The following is a 23,874-nucleotide window of genomic DNA, read 5'->3' on the forward strand; positions in this document are numbered from 1 at the left end:
CGTTCTTTATCATGAAATTTTGTGACATTTGATATCAAATTTCGAACAAATCGGTTTAATTTTGCCTTTTCAAGCAACAAATACCGGTAATTGAATTGTTATTAAGAAAACCTAACCGTTAATAATAAAAATTATATTTACTGGTTGGTTGTGCTACAAACACATCTTTGACAACTTATTTTTGAACCCGGTGACAGCAGAGATTCAAATCAGGTTCAAAAGTTACTTTCAATATTAATTTGTGATAGACTAGGCAATATCAAAAACTTAATATGAAGGGTTTTATACGAACCAGGCATTCACTGCCTTGCATTCTGCCTTTGAAAATGTTAGGAAGTGTAGTCATGATCGTGTCTATTATCATAACTTTGGATATTTAAAAGATGTGTCAGAAGTTTACTGCTTCAGTCTGACAAATCTGGCTGTCACGTATTTGTTGTCAGTCGTCCTTCCAGTGACTCATGATGACCTTTGCCTCGTGAGTAACCACTCAAAGATTGTCACCGAAAAATCGCTATGATCTTCAGTCAGTGTTAGTTCGTCTCTTAGAGAAGTTCGGCTAATATAACGTTATAGTTCGTGTGAGTTGGTGTGTTAGTGTTAAACGTTTGAGTGTTTAGCTTACGTAGACGATGGAAGAGGAAGACCCGAGACCGCAGTCACCCGAGAAATACATCACGCCGAAAACTCAACGTGCGTATACAAGTGGAGAGCGACGAATCATATTAAATGTTTATGCAGTTTTGCGGAGAGAAAATCCAGATATGTCAAAGAGAAATGTTGCTGAAAGAGTTGGAGTCTTGACAGGGTGTGGTAGATCAACTGTAGAACGGCTACGAAAGGAGTTTGATGAAGGACCTCCTGTAACCCCCGGGAAGAAGAGACCACATCAAGTAGGAAAACGAACGAGGATGGAAAAATTAACCGACTTTGAAAAGAACGGAATAAGAAGAATAGTGCACTCGTTGTATAGGGAGAATATTCCACCAACATCAGACAAAATAGCTGAAATGATAAACGCCGATGCTGATCTCCCAAATGTAAGTGCTCGTACAACGAGAAAACTTATGAACGATCTAGGTTTTAAGTTCGTAAAAAGGCAGCGGAAATCAATCCTTATTGAAAGAGAGGACATAGTGCAATGGAGAAGACAATATCTAATCAAAATAAAAGAGTATAGAGAGCAAAAGAAAAATATATTCTACTTGGATGAAACTTGGTGTAATGCTGGTCATACTGTAAAAAAAGCTTGGACACCAACTTACATTAAATCAGCAAAGCAAGCGTTTTTGGATGGAGAGACAACAGGACTTAAGGACATACCAGGAAAAGGTGGACGGTATATAGTGGTTCACATAGGAAATGAGAACGGGTTTTTAAAAGACCCCACGGACCCCACAAGTAACAAAGACGCTCGCTGGGTTTACAGAGCAAAAAAAAACAGCAAACATGCAAAACGCTACGCACCACGACGAAATGAATGCTGCAGCATTTGAAAGTTGGTTTACGGGCATTTTACACCTACTACCCGCTGATAGTGTAATTGTAATGGACAATGCTTCCTACCACAGTGAGACAGTGAAAAAACTTCCCAATATGAGTTGGAGAAAAAAAGAAATCCAGGACTGGTTACAAGAAAATGGCGTCAGTTTTAACCACCAAGACGTAAAGGCAGAACTTCTTTTGCGAATCCCAGGACACATTCGACAGGCGGCGAAACAGTATAAAATTGACAAATTAGCGGAAGAGTGTGGCCATTGCGTTTTGCGTCTCCCCCCGTACCACTGTGACTTAAACCCTATTGAACTAGCATGGGCAAAAGTAAAAAGTGAAGTTGCAAGGAACAATACAGACTACACACTGAAATCTGTCGAAACTCTCCTAAGCAACGCCCTCGACAGAGTTTCTTCTGAAGACTGGAAAAAGTTCGTCGCTCATGTCGAAAACGTCGAAGAAATGATGTGGAAAATGGACTTAATCTCTGATGAGCTTCAAGATAGAATAATCGTTTTAGACGCAGGGAATGATGCTGATTCAGAAGATGAAACGTCTTACAACACCGAGACCGATGAAGAAGATGACTTCGACGGTTCGTGGGACGATTTGGCACTTCCTCTACACCCTTAAATTCAACTGGTATGGACGCTTTTGACATTTTGTATATAGTTTTATTGTTTTGGTAATTCAAAGTAATATGTATAACAATTTCTCACCAAAATTATGTTGATAGAAAAACAGAAATAACGACAGTAGAAATGGTTTTTTATTACAGTTTAAGCAATCATTGTATATATTTTGTTTAAGTATTCTCTTTATTCGCTTTTCAATATTGTTTATATAGTATTTTTCTTGATTCGGGGTTTTAAGGTTTGTTTATGTAGTTTTAATATTTGACTGTGGTATGATTCGTGATACTCAAACTCAAACATCTTTATTTTGACAGTCGTTACAAACTGCGTAATAGTGTAGACAAAATTTCTCTTACAAATAAAAACAACATTTCTTATGGATGAAATCTAAAAACTTAAGATCATTGTTTTCTTAAAAAGTCTTCAACACTGTAACAACAGCGTTGATACAGTTCAAAATTCGTTAAAAGTTAAAATTTAATGAGTTAATAATTACTTTACTTCTTACTACTGTAGTAAATTCTGTTTAATACTGCATTGTTTTAAATGCATGGAAGAGTAAAATAGTTACAATTTAAATATGGTTTTATATTTATGTAATTTTAATGTTTTATGTGTACATATATTTTTTTATACAAAATAATATGTTGGCCTATAAAAATTTTAGCTTCAAAATTACATTATCTAACAGTTAGATATAACGATACTGTAAATTATTTTCCTCCTATTTGTAATTAATTGTAATAATTATTATATATAAGCTTTTTAATAGTCATAGTTTATTAGCAATCAAAGTATCGCCATTTGTATAGTATTTGTCTTGGTTGGCTTTTTTTTTATTTTTTTTTAAATATCAATCATTGTTTCGTTTTTTGTATAGTATTTGTCTTGATTTGGTTTTTTAGTATTTTTAAATGTAGTTTTAATGTTTGACTGTGATAATATTTCGGGATACATACCAGAACTCGTCTAATGTTATAGCGTTAATGGTTGCTTTGCTGCTTAATATTGTTGTAAATACATACTAGTTAATACTGTATTGTTTTAAATACATGTGAAAGGTAACATATTTATTTAACTTAAATCTGGTGCTAATATTCATGTAATTTTTATGGTCAATATGTACATATAGGTTTATTGTTTTTATAGTAAAAAGTATATACGTGTAAAACTAACGTATTTATTAAAATAAAATCTGGTGTTAATACTGACATATTTTGTTTTTATTTTTAACCTATAACAATAATTTCACAATAAACATTAACCCTTCAGATTTGTCAATATCAATCAGTAGTTGTTACTTGTAAAAGTAAACCGATTCGTTTGTAATTTTATATCAAAATTCACATCATCTCATTGCAGAGAACGTAATAATATTTGTGGTTTTCAGTTATTAAAATAAATCTACACTTGTAGTATTTACTTGTAAAGGCAAAATTAAACCGATTTGTTCGAAATTTGATATCAAATGTCACAAAATTTCATGATAAAGAACGTAGTGATATTTGTTTTTGAAAATCATCAAAAGTTGTTATATACTGGACATATTTATTATGAGTCAGTGCCACTTGTTTCCTTGGATGCCAGTGCGGACGCCCCAACAATAGGAGTCGGACCCGGGCAACCTAAGCCGATTAGTGATACTTGACTGACTCTCTGCCTCACTCTGACCGTTCCAAAACTAAAGATAACTTTGGGCTTTGTTCGTTTTTCATAATTGAAGAATGCTTTCCACCTCCACCCCTCTTCCGATCGAAAAATTACTTTGCACTCATAAAACTGCTACTGGTTTAATTAGCAAAATGAATTCCAACTGTCCGACGGTGATTAATAAAACAAAGGCGCTGATAAATCAAAGAGCTACTAATACAAGGGAAAAATGTTCTCAGCACTTTCTCGGGAAATATGGCAGCCAACGGTGGAAATGTTTGATTAAATTCGGTTGAAATAATGTCCCCCATTGTAATTGTTACAAGATAGTTCTACTGCGTGTATTTACAGAAGTCAAAACCCTTTAAAGATAAGTGTGGGTAATTTAAAATTCAAATAGCACATAGTTGATTGAACCACTTTCGGAGTTTCCTACTGTTTAAATGAATTATACTTCATTCATTCATAGGTAGCTATGTATATGGCATACAAGTTGCTATACTTTTACAATAAAGTGTCCTTGTAGGTAAGCCTAAGTCATGTTTTAAAGTCCGTGCATAAGTCATAACAGCATAATGACCTTAGCACACTATATGGGTGGCAGAACTACGTTATATTCATTATAAAGCCAGTATAACCATTTAATCTATACTAAAACTATAATATACAATGGGATAATTCTCCACTTTGAAGAGTGGTTTCTACACTATTCTGTGCTACTATTCGTGTTAATAAATAATACAATTTACTATTGGATATTGAAGTAGACACCCCATCTATACGGATCAGCTGTCACAAATATTTGACTAGAAGAACATAGTTGTGTGAGCCAGTCACAGATTTCGCTACATATTGTAATCATTAACTATGGTAATGGATTATATTTTTTCCCTTTTCACTTCTGTATTTAATGCTGGTTGTGGTGTCTAGGGGCCGAGCTCTATGTTTGAGATACGCCGACATCAACAACGCCTTCGCCAAGGCGCGGGCAACGGTATGTCTCGCCGCCCCAGCCAGGGAACCTATATCAGACCCGGCCCTGGGACAGCTTGGGACAGCCCTGCAGGAGACTACCAGGATACTGGCTAGCAGGTCGGTCATGTAAACTATAGTCTGTATGATGGAACCTGTCTCTGGACTGGCCAATGGTTTAAGGGGGATAGCGGGCTGGTCTTATAGTAGAGCGCGGGGCTTCGGTGCCCGAGGTCCCGGGTTCAAATCCCTCTATCAACAATAGATTTTATCTATGTGATAAAACTAGCGCTGGGCTAGAGCTAGCGTCCAAAGATGAGGTGGTGGGGCATAAAAAATTGTTTAAGTCCCAGGTAGAGAGATTATCAGGAGAAAGATTCCTCCATACAGACTATAACAGATACTGGCTAGCAGGTTGGTCAAGTAAACTATAAGATGGAATCTGTCTCCTGCCCAACCGTCTAGCTGGGGATCGGGTAATGGGTTAAGGTCCGGACCAGTCACAGGTAGACAACGGGTCAGGAGACATGTTCTGTCATACAGACTATAACAGATTTTGGACTAGAATTTTGTTCAAGTAAATTTTACTTTGCATGGTGGAACCTGTCTCCTGGCCCTTCATCTACCTGGGGACTGGTCAATGATTTAATACCGAGACTAGTCCAGGTATACAGAGGGTCAGGAGATAGATTCCATCATAGAGACCATAACACATACTGGCTAGCAGGTCGGTCATGTAAACTATAGTCTGTATGATGGAACCTGTTTCTGGACTGACCAATGGTTTAATACCCAGACTAGTCCCAGGTATACAGAGGCATATAACACATATCGGCCAAGTAAACTAACAAATTACAAGTCTAGAATATAAGAGTATTTGTATAGCATAATACATTTTCTAATTAGCCAAACAAGTTATTGTGATTCATATCTGGACATTTTTGTCGATTCTTGAATCTTGAGTGGTATTAGTTCTGATCCTAGAAGTAATTTAATTGGTGTATTTAGTTGTTTATGCGATCTGACAAAAGTTTGACATTAGATTGAAACCAGACCAGGTTTTGGATCGTTCTCTTACAAGAAAGAAACACCTAGAATTTGACTAATGGCATGGGAAAACACAAACCAAATGAAATAGAAGTGTAAGTAAAATATGTTAAAGGAAAACTGTGAAAATGAGGATTTACTGGTTAAAGATAATATTTACCAATTTCACTTATTGCAAAACTATCTTGGAAAATTCAGATATTTACCCAGTCCTATACCTAACTTTGACGGAGTTGTCGTTGTGTTAAACATAACAATAAACTCAGTTACATAACGATAAACATAACATTTATCGTTATCTATTTATGAACACCGGTTTGTTGGCACTGTAAATAGTTTCCGATGACAGTTTATTTAATATAGGCATTTTCAGGAAAAAGGTTTTTTAAGTGTAGATTTTTGTTAAGTTTCGCCTAAAAATTGTCATCCAAAGTCAAATTACAACTTACAAAGCAAAGTAAACTAATTAGAAAACTAAAAATATTTCGTAGCCATTTCCGCTTTAAAACACGATGTCTGCATTCGCATTCGGAATGTTCATACAGGCGTAATCTTAAAATGTAATACTGTCTGCAATAAGACTATTAACATTCATAGCGACCCGAAAATAATTTGATTTAAAAACCAGTGTTAAGCTGCTTCTCACGAACTGTGCGTCCGGTCGCGGATTTGCATTTCTTGGTTTTAATGAGATTTGAGTATCGACTGTAATCAGCATCTGCACCTTAGGGGGAAGTTCTCTGTTGAAAATCTCGAAGTAGAATCTTGTCACAAAGTACTTTTGTTCTTGTTATGTTTTTACATTAGTCATAATTGTTTACAGAAAAACAAAATGAACAGTCGTTCAGGCTATTGAAGCTGATTCGCTTGGTTTTTACATTTTGACATTTCATCTTAACACATAAAATATATAAATTGCACAAAATCAATGGCCAATGACGGTCTACTTGGTAGGACTGTAAAATTGTATTTGTCTATGTGCAAAGCTATAAGAATCACGAACCATAAGGCCGCACACCTTTCAACCACATTCTTGAATAAAATGTCTTAAAGAGAAACTTCCCCAAAAATTTAGTTTGTAAAAACTTTAGACAACCCTCTTCCCAAGTAAACATCAATTAAAGGGTTGTATTTAATCATATTGAAGATGGGTCATCATTTACATTTGTTTTTATAGTTGTTTGTTTACTTTTTTCTACTTTTTTTAACTTTAGATTCTAATCATAGATTACGTAATTAAGTTACTAGTTTTGAATCTGCCACAGTTTGTTGCAAGTACATAAGTGATTTTCATTGAAATAATCAATGAGTATGATTCAGATTTGCCTCTATAATAATCCATGGTATGTTTGTAATATTTTGTACACAGTCCATTCAAAGACCCATATTATTCTCTTCTGTATTCTCATCTTCTTCGTGAAGCACGGGCATCACAACTTGTAATAAATGATCAAGTGTACAATTATAACGTACGAACAAACGTTGTGTACGACCAAAAACGATTATACCATTATAGTGTGCATTATAAAGTGATACTTTTATAACTTATTTTCTCTTTGGTTTGGTTATAAATTTGGTCTATTCTAAAGAAATCGGCGAATGAGAGTATTACCATTGACTATTGGATACAGAATAAGACATCCCATCTATATGGATCAGCTGTCGCCAATTTTTTACTAAAACTAATATAGTTGTGTGAGCCAGTCACAGATTGCTCTAGTGTCTAAAACTCTATTTTGTACCTTATTTTTGTTACTGACATAGTTACTGGGTCAACAGTTGCTATAGCTCATAATAAGACTTTCCATCACGTTGACTTAGTAAAAACCATCGTGTTATCGGCAGAAATCAGTAACTTATATCAGAGCAATCTGTAGGTGGCTCACAAATTTGATTAAAAACCTGGTGATAACTTTAACATGGGGACGGAATGTCAAAATAGCCAAAGGTATTACACTTAGCGGTATTTGGTTTAATTTAAAATTTTTAAATAATTTTTTTTACAATTATATTTTTAAAATGGGCTTGGGATCTTTAGTTCTTGGTAGAGTATCAATATTTAAAGATGGTAGCAGAAAAACTTCGTCGTTATTTTATTTTAGAATTTAATAAGAAACAATAATTGGAATCAGATAGTCTCTCAAATCACACGTCCTGTAGTTTGTTCATATCTGAGAATCTTAGAGATGTCAGAGAAAAGAAATGAGCAAAATCATATACAAGTTAACAGTTTCATAGCTAATAGATTTCATTGATAAACAAATTTAACTTACGTTAAAATATATATATCAGAGAGATGTATATCTTAATGAAACTTGGCTTGTGTTGTTTCAAAAAGGTTATGATCTCAGTCATAAATTAGTTTGGTAAATTTCAAAAACCTTTTTATAGAACTGACACATTTTTCTCAACTAGCCTACAGTAATTTTTCGTAGTGCATTTCAATATGATAAGTTGGATAAGAGCTTATTAGAGAGAACACTTAATGTCATTTTCGTGAACATTCATCTTTGTATTTTTATTAGGTTCATAAAAATTGTTTGCCTATATTAACCGCGTTACTGGCGATAATTTAATCCCCAAACTAAACTAAAACACATCTACAGTAAACAGTAGCAATTATTTCTAACCTCTACATCCAAATAAAATGTCTATAAGAGAATTCGTTCACAAACAAGATTACGAAAGTAACAATCTGTCGGCGTTTTATCTCGATTTGTGCCGTAAAGGCCGGCAAGTCGCCGGACCCTGTTATCGTAGCTGACGATGCCCATTACGTCCCAAACCTCACATTTTTCATTCGTTTTTCAAGGGGACGAGGTGCTGACGCGAGGGAAACTGTTTTATTAAAAACATTTGCCAATTCAATATGTGACGGACAAATGGTAAATGGCGCGGTGATCTGGTGCATACGGTGCCAGTGGACCTTTACACCTAACGGGTGTTTTATGTCAGAAGATATTGAGAGTTTAAAGGTGTCTATTAAGATGTACGGTTGTATATTGAAAATTTATTAAAAATAGGACATTTACTGGTGAAAAATATTTTTTGAAGGGTTTACGTTTTATTATATTAGACTCAAGAGAGTTCAAAAACTTCATAGATGAATATAAGTTTGTTCTTTAACAAGCGGTCTGTTAAATATAAAAGAAAAACACATTAGTTAAATAAAAATATACTCTGGTAAGTCCCTACGGGGACTAAAGAGGCTTAAGGGGATAGGACATCATAATTATTATCTACAAAACCATACTATTCTTACAAACGTCTATTCTTACAAACGCTTGCCTAAATTTATAGCTGTTGCCGTTGGTTTGCAGCAATGTATGTTTTTTTCAGGGTTTATCCAATTGTTGTATAATTTAATTGGTCAAATTCTTTTATATTACACTTCTCATTATTAATAATATTACTTTGCTAAAAAAAATCACTAAGAAATTAAATATATATTCAAAGTTTAACTCATATTACCAAGAATACTTATATGCTGGTTTGATGGCCATAACTAGTTTAACACGAATTAAACTGTCCTTATCGCAATGTTATGACAAGGAATATTGTTTCACTCGAGAAGAGAGGTATAATAAAGTGACGCTGCAAGTCCCGCCTCTCGCACCGCCCCCGCCGCCTCCGTGCCACCCCTAGTCATGTACCATGTTGCAGGTTTAATCTTAACGGCATCGAGGTGGAAGCGGCGTTGCCTAGGATAGACACTAGCTACACCGACATCTGGGACTACTGCCCCCGGTACCTACGCCGCCCCCAGGCCTGCCGCCCCCAGAGATACAGACGTCACGACGCTCTCTGCAACAACCTAGAGAACCCGACCTGGGGTGCCGCCCGCACACCGTTCCGCCGTCTTGTACCTCCGGAGTATGGGGATGGTGAGTGTCAGAGTTACAGAATAGAGTCACCATAGGTTATACAGTCATAGCTTTCTCAAATAAAAGGCACCAAACAATGTGGCCGCAATCCGCTCCACTATAATATATAATAACGACCGTAACAACAAACTAGTAAACATTCGCAGTACTCATACGCTCTATGTGTAGCGCCGGCTTTGTAGACCGGGACTGCGGCGTTGCCACATTTCCCCAGTCGCGTTGTTGTATTACCTAGTTCTCCACTAGTACGACACTATCCTACACGACACCTTCCAACAAGTCTCCGACACATTCCGATGCCTTCCGTACTTTTTAAGGCAATAACCCATTGGTGTGATGGGCTCCGTCAGTAACCTACGAGAAATTAGATATTTTAAGCTTTTTCTAAAAATTTTTGGCTGCTAGAGCAGTAATAGAGGTCTTTATTTGTCCATCCGATGTTTCTTTGTTCGTATAATCTTTTTTATAATAGTTGGTCCACCATTTAAGAACCAATCACCACTCAAATCCATAGAACTTACATCATTGGAAGCATCAGAATATGTTCAGGCAGCTTTTATAACGTACTGTATAACGAAAGGGATGTTCCCAAAACAGTTTCGATCAAACGTTCGTCAATACTCATGCCACACACAAAGCTAGACAGTGACTAATCTAGGTCTGTTATACGCAGAGTGGAGAAATGTCAGATCCGACATCCGACAACAATGCCCCAGAGAGAAACTTTGTCGGAACGTGTCGGATCGGAAGGTGTCATGTCGGACTAGTGGGTCCATTTAAAGTCATGCAAAATAATTTTGTCGGAAGTTGTTGGAGACTTGTTGGAAGGTGTCGGAGACTTGTCGGAAGGTGTCGGACCAGTGGGTTTCCTGCTTTAGAAGACACTATAGTATAGATCGTCTCAATTAGGATGGCGTGTGGGGAGGGATGATGTAGAGGCTCCTAAAAACCTTGAAAGTTCCTATTTTACAAACCACTTGTGATATTAAATCAGTCTAAATAAATATAGGCCTAACTGTTAAGAAAACTGTATGAAATAACAAATGCGACGGTATAGGGGGAGAGTTGTACGCAAGCGCATCCCACTCACCACTTCAATTGACACAATCTGTATAAATGATGGATTGAATCTCAACGGCGCATTTCAGTAGGATCATACTAATCCATAATCCATTTTTTTGTTTATTTCACCTATTTATCATATTATCTTTGTTATTCTTAATTTTGTGGTACAAGTTTTTGTTTAACGCACCTTACCTACAGTACAAGTCTTAGAAATGCTTTAATGTACATTTTACATTCTGATCCAAACAATGTGTTAAATGACAAAAATGCAACAATGTAAACAGCTGATCTTTTATTTAGCCGTTTATCTCTGGTTATTAGAATACAACCACCTTTTCATACAGAGTGTTTAGAGTATGATTTTGATGTTTGATTATCATTCAACATTTAAACACCTTTTAATCGGAAAATTCAAATCATTAAATGTTGTCATGATAGCTTGTTTATGTGGCAGAAAAAAAATAGTACTACAATATCATGTGAAGCGAGTGGGAGGAGGCATCCGATCTCACAATTATTTACGTTTTAGTAATTTACTAATTTAGATCATTCACAAGTACTATTTTCAGCTATCACCCTGTAGTTGATATTAACACAATTTTTAGTTCAAAAGCCCCAAATCACCCTCCTTGACTTTAAGATAATGCTTTAAAAATACAAAAGTGTGTAAATCTGTAATAACTAATTTGCGCAGCGGTTGTTTCTAAACACAATGCAGCGCTCATAACACATTCAGGCTCACCGACTGACGCCGTTCAACTTTTAAAAGAAGAATTTGCGGGAGAAAACGCGTTTTAATAACACGGAACAATAGCTGATTGTAAAACCGAGGGTTGAAAGTTACAAAATATTTATGAAGACCGTCAAGACCGGGTCTCGACTTTAGGATTTAAAAGTTACAAAATCTTTGTCACTCTGTGTTATAGGCCTAGTAAAATAATTCTAATTTGTGTTTTGTAAATGAACATTAAGATATTTGACAATGATTTAATTCGTCTTTGCATAATAGAGGGGATTTTTGAAGATTTCCTAACTTTTCGAAAATTCCGGGATCATCATTACAGGAAAAATTAATGTGCATTTTGGTTAAGTCATAACACTTACATTTTTTTAATTTGGTACGCTTAACGAGATATAATAAATATTTACTTTCGAGGGGTTATCTTGAATTACAATTTTGATTTAATTAAACCTAAATTTAATCCTGCCTAAAACTTGGCTTGCTTCAGCGTGCGACTGTAAATATGGAGCATTAAAGTAGACTTTCGATTACCGCATTTAAGTTAGTAGATTTAGAACTTTTTATGTATTAGCTAAATGGTGCCTCCAACAGGTGCATATATGCCAAAATTACCACTCGTTCTTACATTCTAGAAATGTTAATGTAGTAAATTTAGCTCTAAGCCAGTTACTGTATTCCTCAGCGTCATTTAGCGTCATTTACTTTAGTATCCAAAGGCAACTGTCATAATAAGCCCAATCATTAGTTAGGTCACTTTGCTTGTAAAACGTATATTAAACATTTTTTTATTGGCAGAGTCAATTTACATAAATTCCTGAGTCACAAAATCATGAGCAGGACTGAGATAAATTGTAAACCAGTCGTTAAGACAGTTTTACAGACGACAGTTTATATTTTTGATTTCAATTCTGGTAAAAATGTCAAAAACTGTGTAAGATTCATAAGAATTATCCTCACGTGCTAGACCAATGTTAACATACATTACCTATATTGGCTGAAAACTGAATGTTGTAGGCACCCCCTGGAGGGTACGCTACACCCTTAAAAACTGGAACTGTTACTGTTATGGGAAAATAGGGGAGGGGTAGATGTCTTGATACAAATTGATATTTTGACACTTGACAGACTACTTACAAACTATTTACTATGTTCTTTGGTGAATTTTAGTAGAAAATGAAGTATTCGTTTGTCTCTCAGTATAATATTTCAGATTTATCACCTCAGAGAAAAATAGAAAGAGATATTGAATATCCATGTCAAACCTTGTAAATTTATTAGATTTTTATTGTATACCCAACAGATTTATTACGGTTAATCTTTGATTAGTTAATGTATTTCTCTCCCATGGTTTTATCTATTGATAATCTCTTGAATTAGTACAAAGTGTACGGCTCATATTAGAATTGGCAGAACTAAATTCTGATGATATTAATCAGTAACAATCAGTACTAGTGAACAAACTGCTGGCAATTGACTTGCGAGGAGGAAATATTTAATTCTTTCATTGTGGGATCATGTACAGTATACGAATATTTTGGATACAATTACATGAATTGCAGCGGTCTATGGCTATCTAGATGTTAATATATTTTATTTACTGAAATGGTTCATAAGAAAGCCGTATAGGGAAAGTAAGCTTAAAACCCATAATAGTATGAAACATTATATTATAAATCTAAAATAAAAAATTAAAATTATAGAGGACCGACGTTTAACTATCTTGGCCCAACTACCCTTAATCATAATATTAACTGACATTAAAATGCTCACTGACTAGTCGTGTTCCGAAATTTTTCGCAACAAAGGAGCATCTTATATCTTATTATTCGCAACAGAGGTAATGCTCTCATTAACAAAAGTTCAAGGAGTTTTAGCAGTTATAAACCCGCCACTTAAAGGCAATACCATTACGCGGGGTTGCGGTTATAATACAACGAACAGCCGTGTAATGGGCATTAAACATCAACTAAGGGCAGTTAGCGCCCTTGAGCATCTGGGCATACTTTGTACAGGGTAGAATTTCTTTTAAAAATGAGATTACTTTAGTAATTTTTCTAAACATTGATAGTCTAAGAGTTTTCTGTGACGTACCTCTTTTAGTAACTGAATCATCGTTATACTTTAACCAGGCATTTATATCCACTCAGGTACAATATTAGTCATTGATAAACCCACTGACAAAGTGACAGAGCGGAGAAAAAATTATAAAAGTAGGAAGAGAATCAAAACGTCAGACAAATGAGAGGGGCGCTCATCATCGCCCTAATGTCCTGTCAAATGGGCCGTGGCAATATTTTTCGAACTTGATTTATTTTGAAATCTTCTTTGTAATCTCAAGAAGATTCCTGCAATCAAAGTGTTAAGTATCAAATAATGAAAGGTTTGGTACAACTTTTTTTACGTTAAATTTATTTACAAAACAACAGGACTAAACAAACTTTGAATAGATAGTCTTCTTATTTATCTAGTTTGGGAAAATTAATCTATGGTGAAGTTAGTTTTTTACATGAAAAACAGGAGTTACAATATAACAGCAACGCTGTAAAAGGAAAATCAACATAATAAAAAACATTCATACTCTTGGTTGATCAAACTATTCACTAAGGTGGTTTCAGCGGCTTGATTTAGTTTACAACAGAACGGACCTTTGAGCGGATGGAAACAAATGGATTTATTTACGCATTTCCCCTTAAAATTAACAATTGTAAATGAATTAAAAACATAAATGTGAATAAATTGTTTTAGAAACCACCATTTGACAATAATAAATTGGTTAACTTGATCACACATTATTATTTAACAAATTTACAGCAATTAATAGTGTTAAGTAGGCTTAACTGAATCAATATTTAAGTTAATTAAGCAAATATATTCTCCCTCATCGACACAGACATCGACGTCGTATAACTTGTAGTGTGCCAAGACAAGCCTCAAATTAGGGCTGTTACGTTTGGTTTAATCAAGAGGGTTAAGTCACAATTTACAGTATGGGGACTGATAATTTCGTTTGAGTCCTTATGTTGACATAAACTGACTTCGTTCTTTAACGTGTTTTGTTTACATCTTTACCATACTCATCAACATCACTACTTCAACGTTTTTTAGTACTCCCTCTAATTTGCTACATATTACATTATTCCGAGGATCTGGAAAATAAGATTTAAAATTGAAAATCAATTAAAAATATCTCTGTTTTATCATTTAGCCTATTTTTACAACATTATTTAAAAACAATAAATTATCATCCGATTCAGGTTTAATATTCTGAAAATACAACTGGTTAACTACATAGCTTTTTATTTCTCAACATTCTGTTAAAATATTAATTTATCTTTTAAACTTCATTCAACACTATGATTAATCTTTCTAAGGGATAAATTAATATGCTCTACCATTTTTCTTTATGAGACACAATTTTGAGTGTATTTCAAGGTAACTAGGCTTGGGATAACCAAGCAATAAATATTCCCACTTATTTATTTATGATCTGGACTATGGTGTTTTTTAGATTGTTGGATGATTTTAATACACGCATACCTCTGACATAATGGGATCCAAAATGAAATTTAAATTCGTTACTTTATTGACGCAATTAATCAGAGAATCAGTCGTTTAGCTTAAGACAGACATGAGCTCAGTTTAACGACACCAACAGCTGTCACAGAACACATCTTAGACGAGCAGTCTCCTGGTTGGAGGGGTGGAGAATGGAGAAACTCACATAAGAATCGCTACATTTGCAAAGACACAAAGATCATTTCACCACTTTTTGCAGTTTAAAATTGCTAGCTCACTACCTCGTTTGTGAAAGGCTGAAGTTGTGTGAAACCTTGGTCTTGTGTGTTTTGTTAGCCAGTTTTGGGGCACGTGTTCAATTCCCACCATACGATCCACAAAATGTAAAGGGTTTGGACTAAAAGCGTTTGGGTTACATTCGTACACGACTCAAAAACACTTTGCTATTTGAACTGTGCATAGAAGAGGGATGAACAATTCTTCCAACATTAACTGTTTGGAGTAACAAAAAAAAAACTTTATCAAACAACATAGAAAATATGTTTTGCAGGGATATCAGTACGCTATGTATATAAAAAATATATAAAAGTAATGTATATGAACTAAAAGAATATATCATGAATGAAGTTTGAAGTGTATGCTATAACATAATATGTACAATACAGCGTTAATATTTGTGTATTTTCTACGAAAGCGAAGTTTGTTTTCAATGATTAAGTTAATTTGGTGGTTACCTTTTACTTAGTACAATAAATGGTTCTTTCAAAATAGCTATTTGAAACCAACTAAAATGTGATAAAGGTAAATAATATAAACATACTCTGTGTATGTATTTTTATAAAATATAACTCTCCTTCCATAATAGATGACGCTTGAACATCATTTGAATCCGTTTTGTATTGCATTGAAAGAAAAATGTAAATTAAATGCTTAGTCATTTATAGCATATCTTCAATTTGAAGCAGTGATGCCAGTTAATTGTCTAAAAACAAGGTGTATAATCAGCAGGAACCGTTGCCAACCTAACGGTGCTAAAACGTGACGTCGGGTATCGGGCCCCTGGGTGCTGTTTAACCCCTTGACAATATTGCCGCCAAATCTGCCACACCCTCCCGCCAATTCCCTCCCCTCAAGTCTCTACTTGTCTAATTATACCTCGTCTTGAGATGTTTGTACGATTATTTGACTACAAATGCAGACCGCTTCTTATTTACTTCAATCCAATCAAATAAATCGATTAATTATTAATTATTAAACCCCCAAATGTTTTAAAATGTTAATACCATTCCGTATACATAAGGTAGAGAATTGCTTAGGTAAAAATGTAATTTGCTTGGAAATTAATTTTAGACTTAGTTTCAAATTTATGTAATTAAACACAGTTATGGCATATGTGTCTTATACGGTCTCATATAGAAAATCATGCCTACTGTTAACTGTATCTTATGGGATTATATAAGGCTACTTTTCATACTCCTTTCAACTTTGGTTATAGGAGTCCAAGCAGAAATATGTGTTAAGAATCCCGTCAGGATAATTTTATTCTTAATGATTGAATCTTGTTCATTTGTAAACAGTAACCCGTCATTTTTCAACTTTTCAGCTAAAATCACACAGATTTTCAAACTTGTCATGACATCTTTTTTAACAAGCACTGACAACATTTGTAACAATTACATCAACCTATTCAACTAACTCTCTTTTACCCTAAAGTCATAGTCATACATAGGAAATAAAAAAAAAACTGCTAAAATATTTGATCAGTCATTTGAATTGTTAAGATATCCATACATTTTAAAATAAAATTTACAAAAGTTGAACTAGGATTTAAAGTTCAATACAACACATACATCGTTAGTGAAAACATTGTTGCAAATTTACAATGCTTAAAATCCGGATACGAACAAATCTCCTCAGACTCAGTGACTCCCCTTTAAGGATTTGCAAAGCCAGTACATTTTTGACACAAGGTCTACCCTTCCTTCTGTTGACCGATGGGGTAGAATCACGGAACATTTTTAAACTTGCTGAAGGCATTAATCAAGCGTAATTCATTAAGAGAGAAAAATCAGGGGAACATTTTGTTCCTGCAGTAATGAATAAAAGGGGATTTTTTCATTAGCACATTTGTTTGAAGATAAACGTTTGCAGAATGAATGCGGACGAGAAATCTGGAGTCAAATATCCTTGGGTATTAATCTTTATAGGTAGTCGAAGTGATGAATTTGCTTTGGTAGTTTGTTATAAATATTGTGGGATAGTTCAAATTAAAATGAAGGTTTAAATAAAATATGTGTACATAACCTCTCTCGTTACTAGTGTAAAACATATTTTTGTGTAAACATTTGGCAAAAAAAACAAAAAAAAAACAGTTATTCGTGTAACTAGTGTACGAAGTGACACTTTGCTGCACATGAGAGAAATGTTTACGTACGAGTAAAAGGTGAGTGTGGAAAGTTTCTCGAGTGCAGCAAAGGTAATTTGCACTCGTGTATATTTTTCATATTATATTTTTCCTACAGTTATTATAAAGCATAGAAATAATTAGTCTTTCAAACACTAAACAACACGTTTTAGGTCAGGTTAAATCCAAGCGCTGAACGAAATGGGAAACACTGCGATAGCTGATCATAGTCGCAGTATCTTTGGTGTTATCAACTTATTTTCAAGCGTCCACGTATTAAGTGCCTAATAAAAGCATACTGTTTTTGTAGTTTGGTTGGAATACTGGAGTGCAGCAAAAATGAGTGTGGCAAAAGTAAGTAAATGCAGCAATTATATTTTTTATAGCTACTTTGCATGCTATAATCAGTACAAGAAAGCCCACTTTGTCAGGTAACTAGGAAAAATATATTTTCTATGTTGTTTTTATATAGTTTTTTACTACTCCAAGCATTAAATGTTGGGATCATGTCATTTAAGTGTACTTCACATACAAATTATAGAAAATAAGATATTTGGAAATCAAGTAAAACTAAAAGAAGTTTTTAAAGTTTGGAAATATACATTTTCATACCAACTATGCATGTTCGATTGCGATTTTAATGCTGACTTAATTATTAGTAGATATATTCTTATAGTAACATTTTGATAATAACATATGGTAAAACTCTTACCTAACACGCTAGTGAACTATTCACAAAACAAGATTAAACAATTCAATAAATCCAGATCAATTCAGTATATTTGACAACAAAAAAATAATACTAATTTTACTACTTAAGAAAACATTTCAAATATCTTAAAAAACCAACACAACTGTATAAATGGCAATTACAAACAATCGTTTGCTAATTATTATCAACATCAAAATAATTGTTAAACCACTTATTAAATAAAATAGCACCTACGATATTTCGTGAAAATTGTCTCATTCATAAAAACCTAGGAAAGCGGTAAACGGCCATTGCCGGTGCCAATTTAAAAGCAATCATATTATGCAGAGTGGGGTTGTTATAATATGACATACAGCCCCAAAGGGCCCATTTAAGTCGTGAAATAAAGACCCCAAAACACCTTTGGCGTCTGATGATGCCTTTCGTTCACAAGTTATTCTTTGAGTTTCGAAGTATTTATTAGCTATGAGGTATGTAGGCTTTTCAGGTATGACAAAATTTGAAACAGCGGGCTTTGATGAAGATTACCCAAATCAGGAATATGTTTACTTTGTAATAAAATGTATTTAATAATAATATTTGGAAAATCCAGAATCCGTTTTTGATACAAGTTGTTATTTGGGGGGAATTTGTAAGGGATATAAGGAATACTGTACTAAGGTGAATTTACTGATGGTTTTCATTGGAGCTAGCATAGTAGCATTTTTTGGTAAAACCACGAATATTTGAATATAGAAAATAATTGGCCACTCACACAGTGTGTTAAAACTAGAACTCTTAGTCTTCCTTAGTGTTTGTCACTGTGATAGCTGGTTAAGAAATGACCCACTACTATTTATTTACTACTGCGTTAGTTCACACGACAAAAGATGCTATAGATTACAATAAGCCGTCCCATCAGTTTACCTCGGAAAAAATGTCCACACATTCGACAGAAATCATTCGTTTCAGCGCGGTATGTCAGTGGTGTAATTTAACGTCGTGCATTTTGATAACATGTATGTATGTATTCCCACTTCGAATTCCCTATCTTCGAACCTATCAATTTTCAATATTCAATATTCTATCAATATTCAAAGGTTACATCCAATTAACATTGAGCGATTTTCTTATACTACAGAGTTATTCCCTCCTCTGTCTGCCCCCAGGCATCAGTTCTCCAAGGGTCGGCTCCGACGACTTCCCACTGCCGCCTCCTCGCCATGTGTCCGCCAGAGTACACAAGGATGTCTCCCAACGTCACGAGCACGGAGTGTCCTTCATGTTCGTCGCCTGGGGTCAGCTGGTGGACCATGATCTCACACTTACCGCGGAGACTAAAGGTGAAGTATTTGGCTGAGCAATGTTAGACGAATTCACAATGCAAAAAGATTCAAAAACTTAAAGTTAAAATGTATAATTACTTTACTAAGACAGTTGTATACAATGTGTACTTCAAGCTGAATTTGAATACAGGGCAAGTGCGAAATGGAGTCAGTGATATGTGTAGGTTTGTTACGGACTAAGATCATATGTTCATCTACGCATTTCTTATATGCTTCAGTTGACACCCCTCATATAAGATCATTATGTTTCCTTTAACTATAACTAGGTTAATTTATTCTTAATAACCAAGAACATCCGGATAAAGCTTTGGACAATCAAACAGTTACCGACTTGTGGGGTATAACGTATAAAAGCACCAACCGGCTGTATACATTTTTCATTAAAAAAGAACATAGTTGAATAGGCCTTTTACACTGTTCTACGTCTACAACTCTATTTCTCCATTATTTTGTAACTGTGATAAATTTGTGATAAAATAAAAATAAGATAAAAATGCGATATCAACATGTTTTGTGAACTTTTGGAAACAATATGATTTGGACAGGTAATTTTTGAAAATTGTACATGAAACATTAGAGGTTTATTTGCTATAGTGAGATATCATTTATATGGCAAACATTAAAATTAATTAGTCTTATAGCTGTTATAATAATTCAATATTTTAAGTGTATGTTTTTCTGTGTCATTGGCAACCTTATTTTTTAAGGCAATAGTTTTTATTTTTATAAATAAATTCTTTTCTCTCTATCTAATGTGACGAAAAATATGCTATAGTGCAGTAAGTTTCCTTTGAGTTTTGATTGATTAAGGTCTTCGTATTTGACATAAATCAGTAATAACTCAATGGCTCAATTCAACCTATGTTGTTTTCTTATTAAAATGACAACAATTGTATTATGAGAATATAATGTCTACTCGTACCAACAGACAAACGAACAATATTGTGAAGTTAAGATTCATTATTGTAGAGTTTTTTCTCACTACTCCCCGTTTACTCATATGTTCTATTTCCATTAATCGTGTTCCTCCTTCTCTTTCTAAACAGCTGATTGCACGACAGAAAACAATTTCTAGACTAGAATTGTTTATTATTTCGGGAATTATAAAAATCCCGTCACGCCAAACAAAACTTTCAGGAGGATCAAACAGTTTCTGAAGTTGCAGAAAAGCTGTAAAAATCAGTCTCCTTATCACCTTAACGATCGCGGATTTACATGATCAGGATTCAAATGTAAATAAGAGACGCGCTGAATTGAAACGACTGTTTTGGGGATTCAAGTCTACCTTGTGCTGCAAACTTTAAAATTTATGTCACCTTGGCATTCGGTTAGACATTTTCGTCCGGAGCCCGGAGTCAAGAGGGGAACAACTTTAACTTTCTGATTTATGCATCTTAATGTGAGTTTATCGAATGAACACGTTTTAAATATTTACGCTCGAAGCGTGATCGAAAAGTTGACGCTAGAGTGGGAATTCTGGCGGCTTTTGATTGTTGATTAATAGTGTTTTAGGAGTTCATCGTATAAAAAAAATAAAATGGTTTCAACAAGCTAACACACTCTCTCCCATCCACACTTGTCAACCCTTTATCATGGGTAAGCGGCGGGAGTATAACGTTGATATTTTTTGGGAACACATAAGTTGCAAAAGCATTTAAATCATAATTTTTAAATCGATGGGGGTCGCTCGATCTTGATTTTTATAATCATAGGGGCCATAACAAATCGAATTTTTGATCAAAATCGGTCTGGAAGTTTTTCCTAAAATCTAACTTTTCTGTTATTTTATGGGAGAACCCCATGTTATTTTGAACCTCAAATGTACAGCAATGGGGAATTGTACAAATTTGTTAAGATTTAAAATGAAAACATAATAGCCTAAATTTTAATGAAATTTGTCCCGACCATTTTTCAGAAAATTCAATTTTTTCGTTTGTTATAGGGGGTTTTAAGCTGAAGTTAAAAAATAATAAATAATTACGCTGGAGGTACGATAACTACATACGAAATTTAATAAAAATCTACTATAGTTGTGGTCTGTAATTTGAACACACCCACACGCAGATATCACTTTAAAAACCACTTTTTGGGGTGCCGAGGAAGCACGGATATTTAAAACGGATACATCCACCCAAAGCTCAAACTCGGAAATGGCAAACGAAAACAATACCTTCTCCACATAACCTTTACACTACACCTTTAATTGTAGTGCACCTTCACACTAACTAGCACTAGGCTTGTTCACAATTTCCCCAAAAATAACATTCAGATCCCTCGCGAACCTGGTGACAAAACGTATCGTAAAACAAATTAGACATTCCAATAAGAAAGGCTATTCTGGATATGAAACCAAATCCGGAAATCCATTGGATCAGCTTGGTTCGCATCCATTTCGCTTAATCGAATCCTGTCACCTTCTATCTGCCAGGTTGGCACTATCGATTCAACATGGCTTTGTTCAATATTAGGGTGGCATCCCTGCAAATAAATCAGCTGGTCGAGAAGACGTTTCAAATTATTACCTTCGGCCCGTCTGTAGGGCGGGCTAAGCCGCCGGTCGCGCACATTTATTGTCTCTTAAACCAGCCAAATGACGTAATCTTTCATGTTCTCACCCCACGTATCAGTTTTTTACCTTTCCGTAAAAAGTCAGAAAGCTGATATTGATAAGCAGCTTTACAGGTGAAGGGGGTTCATACATGAGTAAAGTAAATCTTATGTAAATTAAATAACGGTAATATTGATTGTTATTTGCATATAATTACTGTGTTGTACGAGTTTGATACTAGAGGCCTTGGGATTTGATAAGTTTAATCCCATGTATCTAAAACATAACAAATAAATATTAAATTCTTACCTTAGCAATCCTTATTACTAAGGATTGCTAAGGTAAGAATTTACTATTTATTTGATGTATAAGCAATCCAGAGGCTGAAATGATAGATGAAACATGACTTTTAAATATGTAAATTCCTAAACAAACTATGCAATTTGAGAAGTTATTGTTAAAATCAATAAAAAATGATATACCCAAAATACCAACGGTAAATATTTTTACACGAAACTAGTATAGATTTAATAGCATTTTATGCTCTGATTGTTCTAATTTTGTTAAAACTATTTCCAAAATCCAATTAAATATTTTTGTCGTCAAAACTGATTTTTAGAAAGTGTATCCGATTAGAAAAAATTAGTTTATTGCTAAATCCTACCAACATTTATCGATATATTTACACACAATACTTAAACATTTATAAAACGATAATCTACTACAGTGGAAATTCAATCAGTCACTCTGTCCATACCCAATCGGACTTATTAGCGCCAAACACGTGAGAAGTGCTACTAAAGAAGTAATATACTAAATCATAATCCAACTTTTATTTTTTTAGATAAACTTTTTCACTTACTTTTGCACTGACCATATGCAGTTTCACCATATATGTATGTAAAAGAATCACACGCAAATCTCCCGCCAAATGTCAGCGGCGAAGACAGCTGACGACGTCCACATTCACAGTTAATGGCGACGTTCGAGGGAGTAAAAGAACTCAATTAAGCCAAGTGGTGATCCGCTGACTGGGCAGTGGTCGCCCCTGCACCCTTCCCGCCAAAACCTTCCCTCCAAAAACCCAACCTTCAGCCAATCTGCCGCCCTAACCTTATCTTGATACACACTTACAAATCGACCGCCATATATTCTTGCCTGCGAAAGACAAGGCTTAGGGACTGGATCTGGGGTTTCTTGCTAAAGGTTTAAACGGTTTTATCAACACGTGAGGATAATTATGGACGCTTTTATTTGTCGATTGTGGTAAAAACTAAATGTTTATTTGTAGTATATTATAGTTGTGTTTAAAATTTAGAACTGATAAAGATATTTCGTTATAGCCTATAATGGATTTATCTGTTTATTTTACACTATGGGTAAAAATAATTACAGTTCTCTGTAAACTTGGACTTAGGTATGGGTGAAAATTTTAATTTTATATATGAATAAAAATTATAATTCATGCTAAAAGTTGTGTGATTTTTCGGTTGACGATCTAATATGAACTATACGTTTTGATGTCATATGGTAGAAATACACTGGTGAATCACTATCAGGGTATTTTCATTTGGCTTTGGTCTATGAAGCATCAAAATCAAAATCGTAAGGTTTTCTTTGGTTCAATCCAGACCAAAGGGTACTAATTATTACAAATAATGAGTAAGTAATTAGTAAGAAGATATGTGTTTAAATCCAAAATATACTTTTGATAGGTTAACAAATTCTGCGAATCAAACGATATTATTCGTTTACCTCATTACTAGGTTGCTAGATTGCAACTTAGACTTTTCCCTCTAGGTTCTACCTTGAAATAGTGTAGCATATCAATTCAGGCTAGGTCTGGACACATTGGTGATTAGAGGGATGATTTGAACCCA

General features: G+C 34.5%; 1 protein-coding gene across 1 annotated transcript in view; it reads left to right on the forward strand.

Annotated features, from left to right (window-relative positions):
* LOC128989965 (lactoperoxidase-like) overlaps positions 1-23,874 on the forward strand; it is a 101,640-nt gene that overhangs the window by 12,294 nt on the left and 65,472 nt on the right. Inside the window, exons 3-5 of the mRNA XM_054412140.1 lie at positions 4,710-4,871; positions 9,462-9,682; positions 19,270-19,443. Coding sequence (XP_054268115.1) covers positions 4,710-4,871; positions 9,462-9,682; positions 19,270-19,443 — 557 coding nt within the window. The remainder of the gene's footprint in view (positions 1-4,709; positions 4,872-9,461; positions 9,683-19,269; positions 19,444-23,874) is intronic.

The sequence above is a fragment of the Macrosteles quadrilineatus genome, unplaced genomic scaffold (genome assembly GCF_028750875.1).
Source record: "Macrosteles quadrilineatus isolate MER2022 unplaced genomic scaffold, UCM_ALF_1.0 Scaffold_3__2_contigs__length_128488019, whole genome shotgun sequence".
In the NCBI taxonomy this organism is placed as follows: Eukaryota; Metazoa; Arthropoda; class Insecta; order Hemiptera; family Cicadellidae; genus Macrosteles; species Macrosteles quadrilineatus.